The sequence below is a fragment of the Acomys minous genome, assembly GCF_964271855.1.
Source record: "Acomys minous genome assembly, chromosome: 1".
In the NCBI taxonomy this organism is placed as follows: domain Eukaryota; kingdom Metazoa; phylum Chordata; class Mammalia; order Rodentia; family Muridae; genus Acomys; species Acomys minous.
The window spans coordinates 143,725,927-143,739,242 of NC_140483.1; the positions used below are offsets into that span (position 1 = coordinate 143,725,927).

At 40.5% G+C, this 13,316-nt stretch overlaps 2 protein-coding genes across 4 annotated transcripts in view; one reads left to right on the plus strand and one right to left on the minus strand.

The window, feature by feature from the left end:
• The window catches only part of ERP44 (endoplasmic reticulum protein 44), an 81,164-nt gene extending 70,984 nt beyond the window's left edge, over positions 1–10,180 (minus strand). The window contains exon 1 of the mRNA XM_084796737.1: positions 9,959–10,180. Coding sequence (XP_084652863.1) covers positions 9,959–10,015 — 57 coding nt within the window. The 5' untranslated portion in view covers positions 10,016–10,180. The remainder of the gene's footprint in view (positions 1–9,958) is intronic.
• A 161-nt stretch (positions 10,181–10,341) lies between these two features.
• The window catches only part of INVS (inversin), a 145,399-nt gene continuing 142,424 nt past the window's right edge, over positions 10,342–13,316 (plus strand). For all 3 annotated transcript variants that reach the window (XM_084779473.1, XM_084779476.1, XM_084779474.1), the window contains exon 1: positions 10,342–10,553. The gene's annotated coding sequence lies outside the window, so the exon portion shown is untranslated. The remainder of the gene's footprint in view (positions 10,554–13,316) is intronic.

The following is a 13,316-nucleotide window of genomic DNA, read 5'->3' on the forward strand; positions in this document are numbered from 1 at the left end:
TAAAATAACTGGAAAGGTATAGGATAAAATTTATTTGGTGGTTAGTGTTAAGGTCATGTACTTTAACCTTCTGAGACCATAATTCCCTAATAAACCTTTTCTTTTGTAAGTTGCCTTGGTTGTGGTGCTTCATTACAGCAAAAGAAAAATAACTAAGCCAATCGTTAATAAAGGATTATACTTAAAATAAAAATGAAGAATAAAAGATGAATTCTTAATAATTTTGTTTCATAAAATTATAGTTGAAGCATGTACAGTACCTCCTACGGGGCATAAACAGTATCTACATTACTCCTCAAAAGTTAATAGGAAAATAGAGATAGTGACAGGAAATAGAAGTGGTAGGCTGCGAGTCAAGTTATGGGCCCAGTGCCAAGTGAACTCGCTTTAATAAGTACTTCTTTATTCCCAGCTCTAAGAATGCCTGAGACACATTGCAGAAGCATGAACTTGTCACCAGCTAGCTTACATCTTGCTATACTAGACCAGAACTCCAGCAATAAAACTCAGAGGAACTAAAAATGTCCGATCTCTTCTCTCAAGGGTAACTCTAACTCACAAAACTTACTTTAATCTGTTCTTTAAGCAAAGAGAGGAGATTTCAATGCTGAGCTAGTGATTAGTTTTTAAAGTGGCATTTCCCCTAAAACTTAAAATACAATAAAGCAGCTAAACAGGCCAATGAGTAAGAAATATGAAATCAGATATTTTCAGCCACATTTGTGATCTACACTATTATCACTACTTCATATTTTAGTTATCATTTGCAGTAGTTTGCTTTAATCAGAAAGCTGCTTTTAAAAATACATTAATCTACCTTTATGATCTTATATAATTTCCATCCATTTTCAAGATGTACATTAATCTAGATTTGTTAATTTAGAAGATTAACTCCTAGCCAAGTGTGGTGGGACACGCCTTTAATCTCAGCACTCTGGAGGCAGAGGCAGGCGGATCTCTCTGAATCTGGTCACAAAGTGAATTCCAGGACAGCCAGGGCTACACAAAGAAACCGTGTCTCAAATAACAACAACAGTAAATAAAACTATTAAATCCTGGCAAAGATATTGTTCTAATATCTGAAGTAAAAAGGTATCAATAGATCAGTTCTTATATATAATTTTATTAATACTATACAATATTCTTAATAAAGTATATTCTTAATAAAATTTCTCTGAAAAACGCATGCCTGGTTCTGTAAACCTGATCATGGGATGGTGGGTGGGTGAGGGTTATCATAGGTCCTGGACGGGAACCTATCTCTATTGTTTTGTCATGGTCACACTGTCAAATTACTTTCTAAACACTATTTCTTTCAAGATTTTGGAGGGAAAGCATGTGTTTGAGTGTTTGCATGCACGTATGTACATCACATGTATGCAGTGCCCATGTAGGCCAGAAAAGGGTATTGAATGCTCTGAAACTGAAGTTATAGACAATTTTGAGTGCTAGGAATGGAGCAACAACTGCTCCTGACTGCTGAGCCATCTCTCCAGTCCAACATGCCTGTTTATACCAACAGATAATAGCTGTGTCCATCTTCCTCAGAGAAGCTTCTTACTGCAGCAGGCAGGGTTAAATCAGAAACCTGTAACTAGTCAAAGTGTCGAGAACAAATGGTAGTAGAGTACTCATCCCTAAATAGGACACCTATTATCATCCCCCTTTAAGGCTCAGGGAATATCACAGAAAAGGGGGAAAAACAATGCCAGGAGTGATTTCAACAAAAAGATGTTTTCTAGACATGGCACCCCATTGTACTCAGCTCACTACAGCTGCCGTTATCTTCAAGAGATCTGCACAACGTTGGGACCATCAACATTTCACCATGGATAAACATGAGATGCCATCTTTCCCTGGTGAGTATTGGTTGCTCCTCAGTGGTGTAACCACAGATAAGTTGCCCCTGCCCCATAATCTCTCACCCACACTTAAACAAGCAACTGCAACTGAACTCAATGGGCCACTCACAAAAAGAATCATGGAAGTAGTGGGGGCAATTTCTGAGAAGGGTTCTGGTGGGATAGGGAAAGGGACAGAAAGGGGTACATGCGTGAAAATAACCAAAACTCATCATATGAATGTATGAAACTGTCATACAATAAAACAAAAATTTAAATCTCTCCTAAAGTATCACTTAACAATGCAGACTTCGGATGACATTTTTACCACGGATATAAACTGCAGACAGTCAAACCCCGTAGTTAGTTTCACTGCTCTTGAATTGGGGTAGGGAATTTCATAGCCTATTCAATCCGATCCAATAGTTAAGACAATGAATGCCTCTAGGACAGTGAATAGATGACTTTATAAACTATGAGAAGAACTAGTATTAAGACTCAAATTCCCATTTTCAAATGCTAGCTTTTATTCCTGACACCTCTCTAACGCCCTAGCAAACAAAATCCAAATCTATGCTGATAAGATTACACCTTTTTTTCAGTTTATCACTGCCCCTTGAACAGGTAAGCCCGAATAATTCCCACACCCATTAGAGATAATGTCTGAGTCATTTTCTTCACTCTTTACTTTCTGAGTCTGGCTCAAGAACAGTACACTCACACCCCAAACATGGGACTCCATATGCAAAGGAATGTTCCAGAATGTATAGTGTTTAACACAGTAGCCATTCCTCTTAAATGTAGCTACTATGACTAGGGAGTTTTATTTCATTTTAGTGAATGCTATGTTCAGCAAACTTGAGAGCAGTAACTCCAGCCATTACTCTGCACATGGCCCACTCACAGTTATGAGTTTCTTCCTATCAGGTGAAGTAAGACACTAGCGCTGGGGCCACATGGTAAGAACTCTTACGCTATCTTGACACATTCTTCTAAAAGCTCTTAAATTCATTCATCAAAGGTCTCCTTCCAGAGTTCATCTTAAGAAACGGAACATCACTGGCATTCTACCATGAAGCCTAGTTTACTTAGTTCAAATACTACTAAAATGCTTTTCTTAGGAAATTTCCTGGGTCTTTTTCAATGCTTTTCTCTATTATAGTCTTGTCTTGAACATTTAAAATTAAGAGGCAGTATAATGCATAATTAATTCTACATGATGATAAAAATCACTGGGCTGGAGAAATTATAAAGCTCTCTGCCACAATATAACCAAGGATTTGCAAAGCAGTTAGGATTTTTCAGTCCTTACAAGGAAAACTAAGGCTGCGATCCAGGCCATTACATAAGACCTCCAAGGTGGCATGCTTCCTATTCCTTCTTGAATGAAGCCATCTGAATGCTCACTAGAATCCATTGAAGGCCATGATTTTTAACTTTTTTCTCTAAATTAATAATCACCTGTTAATGGAAGCTGGACAAAGGGTTTGCTAGTTTATGAAGAATCAATTCTTATGTTCGGCCATGTTTAGCAAAAAAGATAGAATTCTGAAACAACAACAACAACAAAACCACACACAGGTATTCAATTCATATAAATGATCCATTATGTTATTAAAAGGCACAACCTTTCTTCTTCATTCCACTAGACTAAAAATTAGCCCATGTATTTCCCACTGAAAAATAATTTGTTTTTTACAGATGTCTCTAGTTGTATGTCTCAAACTTAAACATACATCTAAGCCATTCAAGTGAACACTGACACTGCAGGCTGATTCAGTAGCTCTGATGGGAAGTCACTTGACTCTCAGCCACACTTCTGAGAGGCAGGGTCTATGACTTGTCTGGGCCAATTGCCTTTGGCATCTCTCTGACTTCTGGTATTCTAATTATCTGCATACAACTTCTCTAAGTGAAGCGCAGAGTTCTTGAAACCAAGGGATATAACTCAATCACATTTATCTCTTTCATAGCAAATGGCAAACTGCTACTCAAGAGACAGAAGGTATAAACAATGCTAAGGATGTGGCTATAAAGCTCCTGCAGCCCAGGATGAAGACAGTTGCCCTCTCCAGAATCAAAGGCAGCCTAATGGGAATAAATGCTGGGGAAAGCCAAACTGCTTTTAATCACTTCCTTGGTGACAAGAAACAGTAGAGCGATATTCCTCTGAACTGGAAAAGCTGTGGCTATGCCTGTTTTTCTTTACATAAATAATGGGGTGAATGGTGTATTCCTACAACTTGCTAAAAAGTTAGCATATTTTTTTTTTAATAAAGTACAAAACCAAATGTCTACAGTTAGGGAAAGCTAGAAGACTATCTTTTCTGAAAGCAATTCAACACACACAAAATTACAGAATTATGAAATCCAATCTGTTTATCTTATAGACTTAAAAATTAGGTTTTGGTTTTTTGTTTGTTTGTTTTCCGAGACAGGGCTTCTCTATGTAGCCTTGGCTGTCCTGGAACTTGCTCTGTAGACCAGGCTGTCCTTGAATTCACAGAAATCAGTCTGCCTCTGTCTCCTGAGTGCTGGGATTAAAGGTACACGCCACCACTGCCTGGCTGACTTAAAATTCTGTTTACATTATTTATCCAAGGTTACAGTGTTCACTAAGTGGGAGAGTTGAGACTTGCATGTACTTTCCTTGGCATCATTCTTTACACCCTTGAATAGAAACCAATAAACAAACAACCGAACAAACACCTTCAATGCTCGTTAGAACATTTATTCTGAATCACTGGAAGAGTTATCAAGTTCTTGAAAAGAGGATATATAATATAAACAGAAGAGATTCAGGGCTAGGGAGACAGCTCAGTAAGTAAAGTGAGAATCTGAGTGAATCTCCGACCCCACAAAGAAATGGCACATGATAGCAATCCCAGCGCTGTGAAGGTGGAGATAAAAGAAACCTTGGGGCACTGGCTGGCCAGCCTAGCCTACTTGGCAAGTTTCAGGCCAGCAAGAAGACTCTATCTCATAAAAAGAGAAGTAAATGGCTGGGAAATGAGAACTGAGATTACCCTCTGACTTTCACATACACGTGTGTGAGTGTGTGTGTGTGTGTGTGTGTGTGTGTGTGTGTGTGTGAAAAATTCAACTTTGTTTATAACCAAAGAATTCTAAAATCAAATTAGATTTGTTCTATTAAATTGGCATATTTGCATGACCCATGAAATAGTTATAGGCTATATTTTGAGATTTGCAACAAATATCTTTCAATGTATATCTTTTGTACGTTTTAAAACTCTGTAAAACAAAATAACCAATAACCTAAGCATCTTTACAAAAGGTAAGATAAATAAATCACTGCATCTAAAGACTGAGCTACTAGAAAGGCACTCAATACCCTGGCAAACAGCTTAGAAGTTTTCTGTAACTGTGGCAATGAACATCTTCTCTAAAGGTTGTACAAGTATTAGCCTGAGAGACATATTATTGAATTCAATTTTATATTTTTCAGTAGTGTATTTCAGTACCTCTTTTCCTTAGGTATACCAAACAATCTAATAAGGATATAAGAGTTGAGTCAGGGGCTAGAGAGACGGCTCAGAGGTTAACAGCACTGGGTGTTTTTCCAAAGGTTCTGAATTCAATTTCCACAGCCACATGGCGGCTCACAACCATCTATAATGACAGCTGCTGCTTTCTCCTGGCCTGAAAGTGTACATATAGATAGAACACTGTAAACATAATAAATAAATATTATGGAGTTGAGTCAGTGTCTGCACATACACCCATACGCACTTGTGTATGTGTATTTGTGTATGTGCACATGCATGCACTAGAGAAATAGAAGACCAATAACTGTACAATCAGAAAGACATTTCACACAGAAAGATATGCAAATCACCTGTACACAATAAGAAAAACTTCAAACATCTATTAAAAGAAACAAATTAAGTGAAATACCACAGTGAGAATATCCAACCTTATTCTGGAGGACTACAGAGAAATTTTGCTACATTGTTAGCAAGACCACAGAATGGCAAAACCCAAGTGCAATGGTGTTTCATGACATCCGGCAGTACGTACAAAGTTCCAAGTACTGTCCATTTCCTTTGGACCACTGGCAATTTGACTTCACCTACAGGAATCTATCTCATAAGTACACTATCAAGACATAAGCTAATGTTTCCAAAACTCTTTGTAACCGCAGGAAAATAAAATGGAAGCAATACTATCCAAGAATACTACCTAGTGGAGCACAAGCCGTTAGTTCAAAACCTAAGTCCAATCCCAACATCACCTGTAAAAAACCACAAAATTGAATTACAGAATTCTATTTGTAAATACAACAGAGAAACGTCAAAAACACATTAAGAAGCTACAATTAGTAATACCAAGAACATGAGAGGTGTTCTACAACACAGTTCCTAAAGAAATTACCAAGAAAGAAAAAGTGAGATGGGGAAGGAAGCTACAGACTTTAAACACCATGGGCTGGTAGCTGCTTAGCAGTACAGTGTGTGCTTAGGATGCCCAAGGCCCTGGGCTCAATTCAAGGCTCCCAAAAGTTACAGGAGACAAATAAACCAACTAGCATGCAAAGAACTTGTTTGGTTCCAATTTGATCAAAAAAATTTTTTAATATTTTATTTAATTTTAATTTATGTGCAGTGGTGTAGAGGGTGTGTCAGCTCTTGGAGTTACAGACAGTTGGGAGCTGCCATGTGGGTGCTGGGAATTGAACCAGGATCCTTTGAAAGAGCAGACGGTGCTCTTAACCATTGAGCCATCTCTACAGCCCCATCAAAAAAAATTTTTTTTAAACAGACACAATCAGGGATACTCAAACACCAAGTAATATCTGAATAAATTTCTGGATGTGATAATAGTGTTGGGGGGGGGAGTTAAATTAATGTTTGAGCCCTATGAGATATAAATGGTACATGGCACAGGCAACTTTGTGGTGTTGTTTATTGTCTGCCTGTTCTGAGGCTGGGAATAGAACTCAGATACCACTGAACTGCATTTTATTAGAACTGCTTTGAGTGTAAACCATGGTGTAAACCATGGTATGGGACAAGTTGTATAAAAAGGATAAATAACCTACCTGTTATAAGTCTAATTGTGTGCTCCCAATAGTACTTTTCTTTTTTTAAGATTTGAACATTGTCTTTGTTTCCATTAATGACTAAAACTGACACATAAAAATCTTTAAAAAATAAATTTAGCAGGATCTACAAATGTTTATTTGTTAATTAACTAGCTATAAACTAATAACTTAGCTTCCTAAATTAGGTAATATTTTCTTGGCATCCCAAACATATAGACAAAAACCAAAAGCAACACTAGCAAAGGTATTAACTCATACAAGCACAGAACTATCAGAGCTAGTAACAACCAAGCATCTTTGAACAGAGTAATCAAGAGATTAGTGAGATGACATCATCAATAAAGCAACTGGAATAAAGAGTTAAAAATCACTAAAGTGGGCTGGAGAGATGGCTCAGAGATTAAGAGCACTGACTGCTCTTCCAGAGGTCCTGAGTTCAATTCCCAGCAACCACATGGTGGCTCAACAACCATCTATAATGTGATCTGATGCCCTCTTCTGGCATGTAGGTGTACATGCAGGCAGAGCACTCCTCATAATAATAAATCTCCAAAGTAAAGTTTACTCATGATATCTGAAACAACTCCATTTTGATTCAGCCATCCTTTCTCTCACATTTTCAAAACTTAAACACAACCAGCCAGAGAGAATATGGCTAAGAAACAGTTAAGCAGAAAAGAATCTATTTCAGCTCTAAATCAACCTACCTCAGACACAAAGCAGAAAAGGGCCAATTAACACATAATGGAAGAGTTATCACACTGAGTGTCCATGGTTAGTTACTCACAGAAAGGCTTTTAAGGCACGGAGTGATATATTCTAGAATACTTTTGAGATCAGAGAAAAGACATATACTTGCCTCCTGAAATTTACTGTTATAATTTCAGCTATTATTTTATGATTCCCACAAATTTAAGTAGGTATCAGTTGCTCTTTAAGACTGAGGTACAGAGTGCTTCTTGCTCTGGTAAAAGAATGTATGAGTGATTAGAGCCAACCACTTAAGGGAAAATGATGACCTCAGCTAAGTGGGAACTGGAGTTTTCTGTCTGTGCAAAGCATCTCACTGAAGCCTGAAGGGAACCCAGAGGATTATTCATTAGACAGGTGGGATACTGAGCCAGCAGGTTCCATCACTATGACTGAATTAGCAGTCAGACAGGATACTCACTGCTGAGATTAGACAGATGTTTTGAATATTTGCTAAACTAGTACAAGGTTATCAGAACTGAGGAAGCAAATGCTGTGCTCAAACTGAGCCCAGGTTGACTTCTACTTCTTCTTTATGAAAATTTTTCTGAGGCTTTGTTTTCCAGCCCATTAATCTTCACAGGAGTTCTCTAAAACGGCTTCTGTTTCTAGTCCTCTCTTCTACCTTTGCTTAGGAAGATAAATACACAGTGTTCTTTTAACTAGAGTTTAGTAAAGCGTAAAAATGTAGGCTTTATTTGAGAAGAGATCTTCATTTAGATATTCAACAGAACTGATACTCTAGAAGCTAAAGTATGCATACTTCAAAATAAATGCTCTTGTCCTTAAACTTGCCTCTAACACTCAATGTTTCAACTTTTCAACGTCTTAAGATTTTTTATTTGAACATCTCAGTCACTAAAAAATAATTTCTAACAGACAGCTCTTTTTTTATGCTGAGGAAAGATTACTAATTACTATCCTTAAGAAGTGTATGGCTCTAATAGTATTATTACAACAGTTCTAGAAGGTGCCACAGTTCATAATAAACACACACACACACACACACAATGGGTGTCTTTATAAAGAAGCAATTTACTGCTGTATATTTACAAGTGCTAATAAGACATTATATGCTGCCTTATTTATACACTTTAGCCTTCAGAAGAATTTCCATTTCATTTAGTTTACACTATTTTATTTTGAAAAGAAGTATTATATATAGCTTTTTAAAATGGCTTTCAAGTCATAATAAGATTGAAAAGCATTTTAAACACAAACGTTAAACTTGTTAACTGATACGGTGGAATATGAACTACAAATTAAGAACTCTATTTCTAGGCTCAGTTTTGCCTGTAACCAACTATACAGCTTCTTGCAAGTTTATTATTCTTCTTAAGCTGTGAAGAAAGTAATTTATATTCAATGATGCTAATCTTAGCTTTCTAAGAATCAACCACAATTCAAGTAGTCTCAAACATTGTCATAAAAGCCCAGTTAACCTCTCATTTTCCCATATGGAAATTAGGCCTTCACTTTTGTCTCAATTTGACTTTAAGTAGAGGCCACGTAAATCACACATTCAAGACGGAGGAAGAATGGATCCCTTTCTAAGATGGGATGATGCCGGGCAGATGGGCAAGTACTAAGCACATATGTATGCAGGAGAGGTAGTTATTCTCAAGTCAAGAGCACTGACAACATATATGTACACAAGTATGCTTCAGTCAGAGAGAGAGAAGAGGTTGCAACAGGCCTTGCAAGAGGCCCTAGAAGAGCCTGTCAGATAATCACACCCTCCACCTTTTAAAATTCCTATTCTCCCAGTAGACACCAAACCAGCCTCCAGTTCCGGGTTTCCAACCAATCACATGAAGCCACAACAGGGCTTTGCCAGCCTGTTTGGAGGATCCAGAGAGTTTCGAGGATCCAGAGAGATTCACATGACCCCAGCACCTGTCGACTTCACACCTTCCCAGTGTGGAAGGAAACATTATGTGCATACTAGGTCCCTTAGGATTCTGGTGCCCCAAGCTGGTCCTCATCACACTCACAAAACGGAAACTGAACTCAGGGGGCCTCGGCTGTGACCTCCCACGTATCACACACACCCCCAAGGGGAAATCTCCTATTTGCACGTCCCAAACCCAGACGGTGGTTTCGCAGGCCTCGTGGACCCGCGGGCGTAAGAAGCCAAAAGAACGGGAGAAAGTGAAGGCAGCGCCAGGGGGTGCACGCCTCGCCAGGGGGTGCACGCCTCAGCGGCGGAGGAGAGTCGAGACAAGCACGGTTTCCCCCTCGCGTAGGGCGGGAGGCGGTCAGGGACACAGTCGGAGGGTTTGTCATCCCCCCCACATACACTCACCAGGAGCAGCAAGGAGCATCTGAGGTCTGATAAAGATAGGAAGACGGCAGGATTCATGGTAACAATAGGGGTCCACGGCGGGGTCAGGAGGTGGCAGCTGGGACTGGACCAGGCTAGGAAAGGGCTGGGCTCCGGGAGCCGGCGGCAGCGGCACCTCGTCCTCTCGACCCGGAGCTCCAGCGGCGAACACCCGGGACAACTTCCAGAGAGGCCTCTCACGCCCTCACTTCCGGGTCCTGCCCACCTCTAAGCACGTCGGGAAGTGTAGTCCCATCTGTCGCTCACTGACTACGGAACGGAGAGCTGGAACTCTCTTTCCCAATAGGCCTTGGGCCCGGGACAATCGAGCAATCTGCGCGCGGGGCTCTTCGGGATTGGAAGGGGCCGCGTACCAATGCGCCTCCAGGGATGGGAACTACAATTCCCAGAGGGCTGTGCGGCCGAGCGCCTCGGGCTACTTCTTCAGCGCTCCCGGTCTTTGGTGTCTTGGGGTCTGTCTGTGTGGTTGCAGTAGCCTGACTTGGCGGGAGGGGCGGCCCCGTGGGGGGGTCGTGCCTCCTGGTGTGGCCCTGGGACGTCAGTCCTGGAGGCAAGGGTGAGTAGGGAACGGTCCTGCACGGGCGGCTCGGGTAGGATGGCGAGTACCGCCCCGGCCGCTGCTCAGATTCTTGGCCCGCCTGCTCTAAGGTGTGGCCCGAGCCTCCATCCCTGGCCTCCAAGCTGCTGCCTCTTCTTTCCGCACTACTGTTATATAAGGAGAACCACCTTTGGCACTTGGACTTCAGTCAGTGACTTAGCCAGGGTTGCTTCTGAGGGTCCGTGAAAGGATGGGAAAGCATGCTGTAAACTCCAAAGAGCACTGCCTAAGTGACAATGACCACTTCTTAACAGTACAATTACGAATTAAACAAGTAGTAAAAGATTTTAACCTGGTGTCTGGTAGCTTTCCAGAATCTTCTGTGAATACCCAGCCGGGTCCATGTGCCTGGAAAGTTAGCCCACACCATCACTACCTCAAACCCAGGAGTCATTCTGCCTGTGTGGCTCTCCTTACTCCCAGCCTCTGCTTCAGCTTTCCTGCTGTCTTACCCTCTCTCTTTCTGGAGTGCCATCTCAAGTGACACCATGTTTGACATTTGAGCCCCCTGATATCTGTCACAGTCACCAGCTCTTTCATCCTAACCAGATTGCTTTTTCTTTGTGTGTGAGCTCAGCACCACTACTACTTTTGCATAATAGTAATTAGAGCTTTTATTGCACAGACTTATTTTATAAGTATTTAATGATGATGATACATTTACATTTTATGGCACTAACAAAGTGGCTTTGATTTCACTCTATAAAAAATATATTTATGGGGGAGGGGAACAGCAAGGAAAATAGCGTTTTTGTTTAAAAGAACCCTAGAGGAGTGGCTTTCCCTAGGTGACAAAATTAAAGTGTAGCGGAGCCAAAACTCTTAAATCCCAATGTGGTGGTCTGATAAGTGTACTACTCATCTCATTGTCTGACAGAACCCAAGTTTATTTAAATTAAAATTTGATTAACAGTAGGATTGGCTGTGGTGGTGCATGCCTGTACTCCCAGCACATGGGAGGCTGAGATGGAAGGATCAAGAGTTTAAGGCCAGCCTGGGCTACATAATAAGTTCCCCGCCAGCCTAATTTTTAAATGTCAAGGCCCTGTCTTAGAAAAAGAAAGGGAGGGGGTAAAGAACTCATTACTCCCTGAAGTTAAACTTTGATCTGACTTCCCCTTTGGACTTAGTACCTCGCCCTGTGACATTTCATTCAGTAGACTTTCACTTAGCGCCAGCTGCATGCCTATGGTTGTGCTAACTGCTAAAATTAAGGTTAAGCACATATAACTATTATAGAGATCGATATAACTATTTTTAACAGTTTCAAAGTATTCAGTAAAACTTTCTGTGGTCTGGCATGCCTAACACTCCGTTCACTTTGGATCCAACATGAGGTTTTAGAATTCAGAACAATGAATTCGTACTCCACTTGTTAGGTAAAGGAACATAGTCAGCCCTTTTAATTTTTCATATTTAACTAAAAGCTAAAGAGCTGGGGTAGTCTAAAGACACACTGATGATCGTTAACACAACTGGACTAGGAACGCAAATGTAGTCTCCTAGTGTGTTTTACTTCGATCCTTGTTTTGTACTTTCTCTCAAATGACTTTGATACAACCTACATATGACACTCTTTGTTTTAACATGACAGAGATGCTCAGACAAACTGAAGTGTCTCACAACACTGTCCTCCATGGGTTTTTGGTTTTTGGGGGGTTTTTTGGTTTGGTTTGGTTTGGTTTGGTTTTTGTTTTGTTTTGTTTGCCAGCATGTTAACTCACAGTGTCAGAAAATTAAAGAAATTAAAAGCTAACCTTTGCCATAACTTAGTATTTTTCTAAATTAGAACAATTCGGCAATCCTTGTCAGTTGTGAAAGAACTAGGTCAGAAACATAGGCAAGCATGTTTTGTCTTTCTACAATGTCAGATTTTGGTGGGTGACAATAAATTCACAAGGCACAATGGCTTCAATGGTAGCCTTTTGCTAAATAATCCCACCTACTTTGGTAGTCTGGCCAAAGCAACTGCTGATTATTTTATTCCAATCTCAATTACTAGTATCAACTCTCATATCAAATGGCACACAGTAAATATGCATGTATGTGACTTACAGAATGAGTACAATTTAAAGAAACTATGACAGAGTGCAAGAGCTTTAAGCAGAGGACAGATAGCTGGGTAGTGGTGGCGCACACCTTTAATCCCAGCACTTAGGAGGCAGAGGCAGGTGGATCTCTGTGAGTTCAAGGACAGCCAAGGCTACACAGAGAAACCCTGTCTCAAAAAATCAAAAAGAAAGAAAGAAAAGAAATATACTGATAAAAAAAAAATCAAGTAGAGTCTGTCTTAATAAGTAACGACCCCATATTAGCCACAGAAAGCAAGCTGCTGCTGTTCAAATCAGACCACAAGTGAGTCAGGGTGGAGGGCAAAGATGGAGTCAGCTGCAGAGACAAGAGAGGGCAGGACCAGATTAGATCTAGAACTGTGAGTTCAGGTCCAGACAAGCAGGTGGATGGGCAGATAGCAGGCCAAGTCAATAGCCAGGGACCCAGCTAAGTTAAAGCTTCAAAGAGAGTTGAGAGCTCTACCTGTCAGTCCCTGATGCACACACTAGGTCTCAGAAGATGGCTTAGTGGGGGCATTGCTAGGGGTCTTCCACTCCATGGGGTCCAAGTGAGACAACCCATCCTTGGTCTGGTGTGTCCAGTAAGTCCTTGGGGCTGGCTTCCTTGGTGTGATTTTGATAGGCTCGCATGCTTCCATGGTCTCAACAC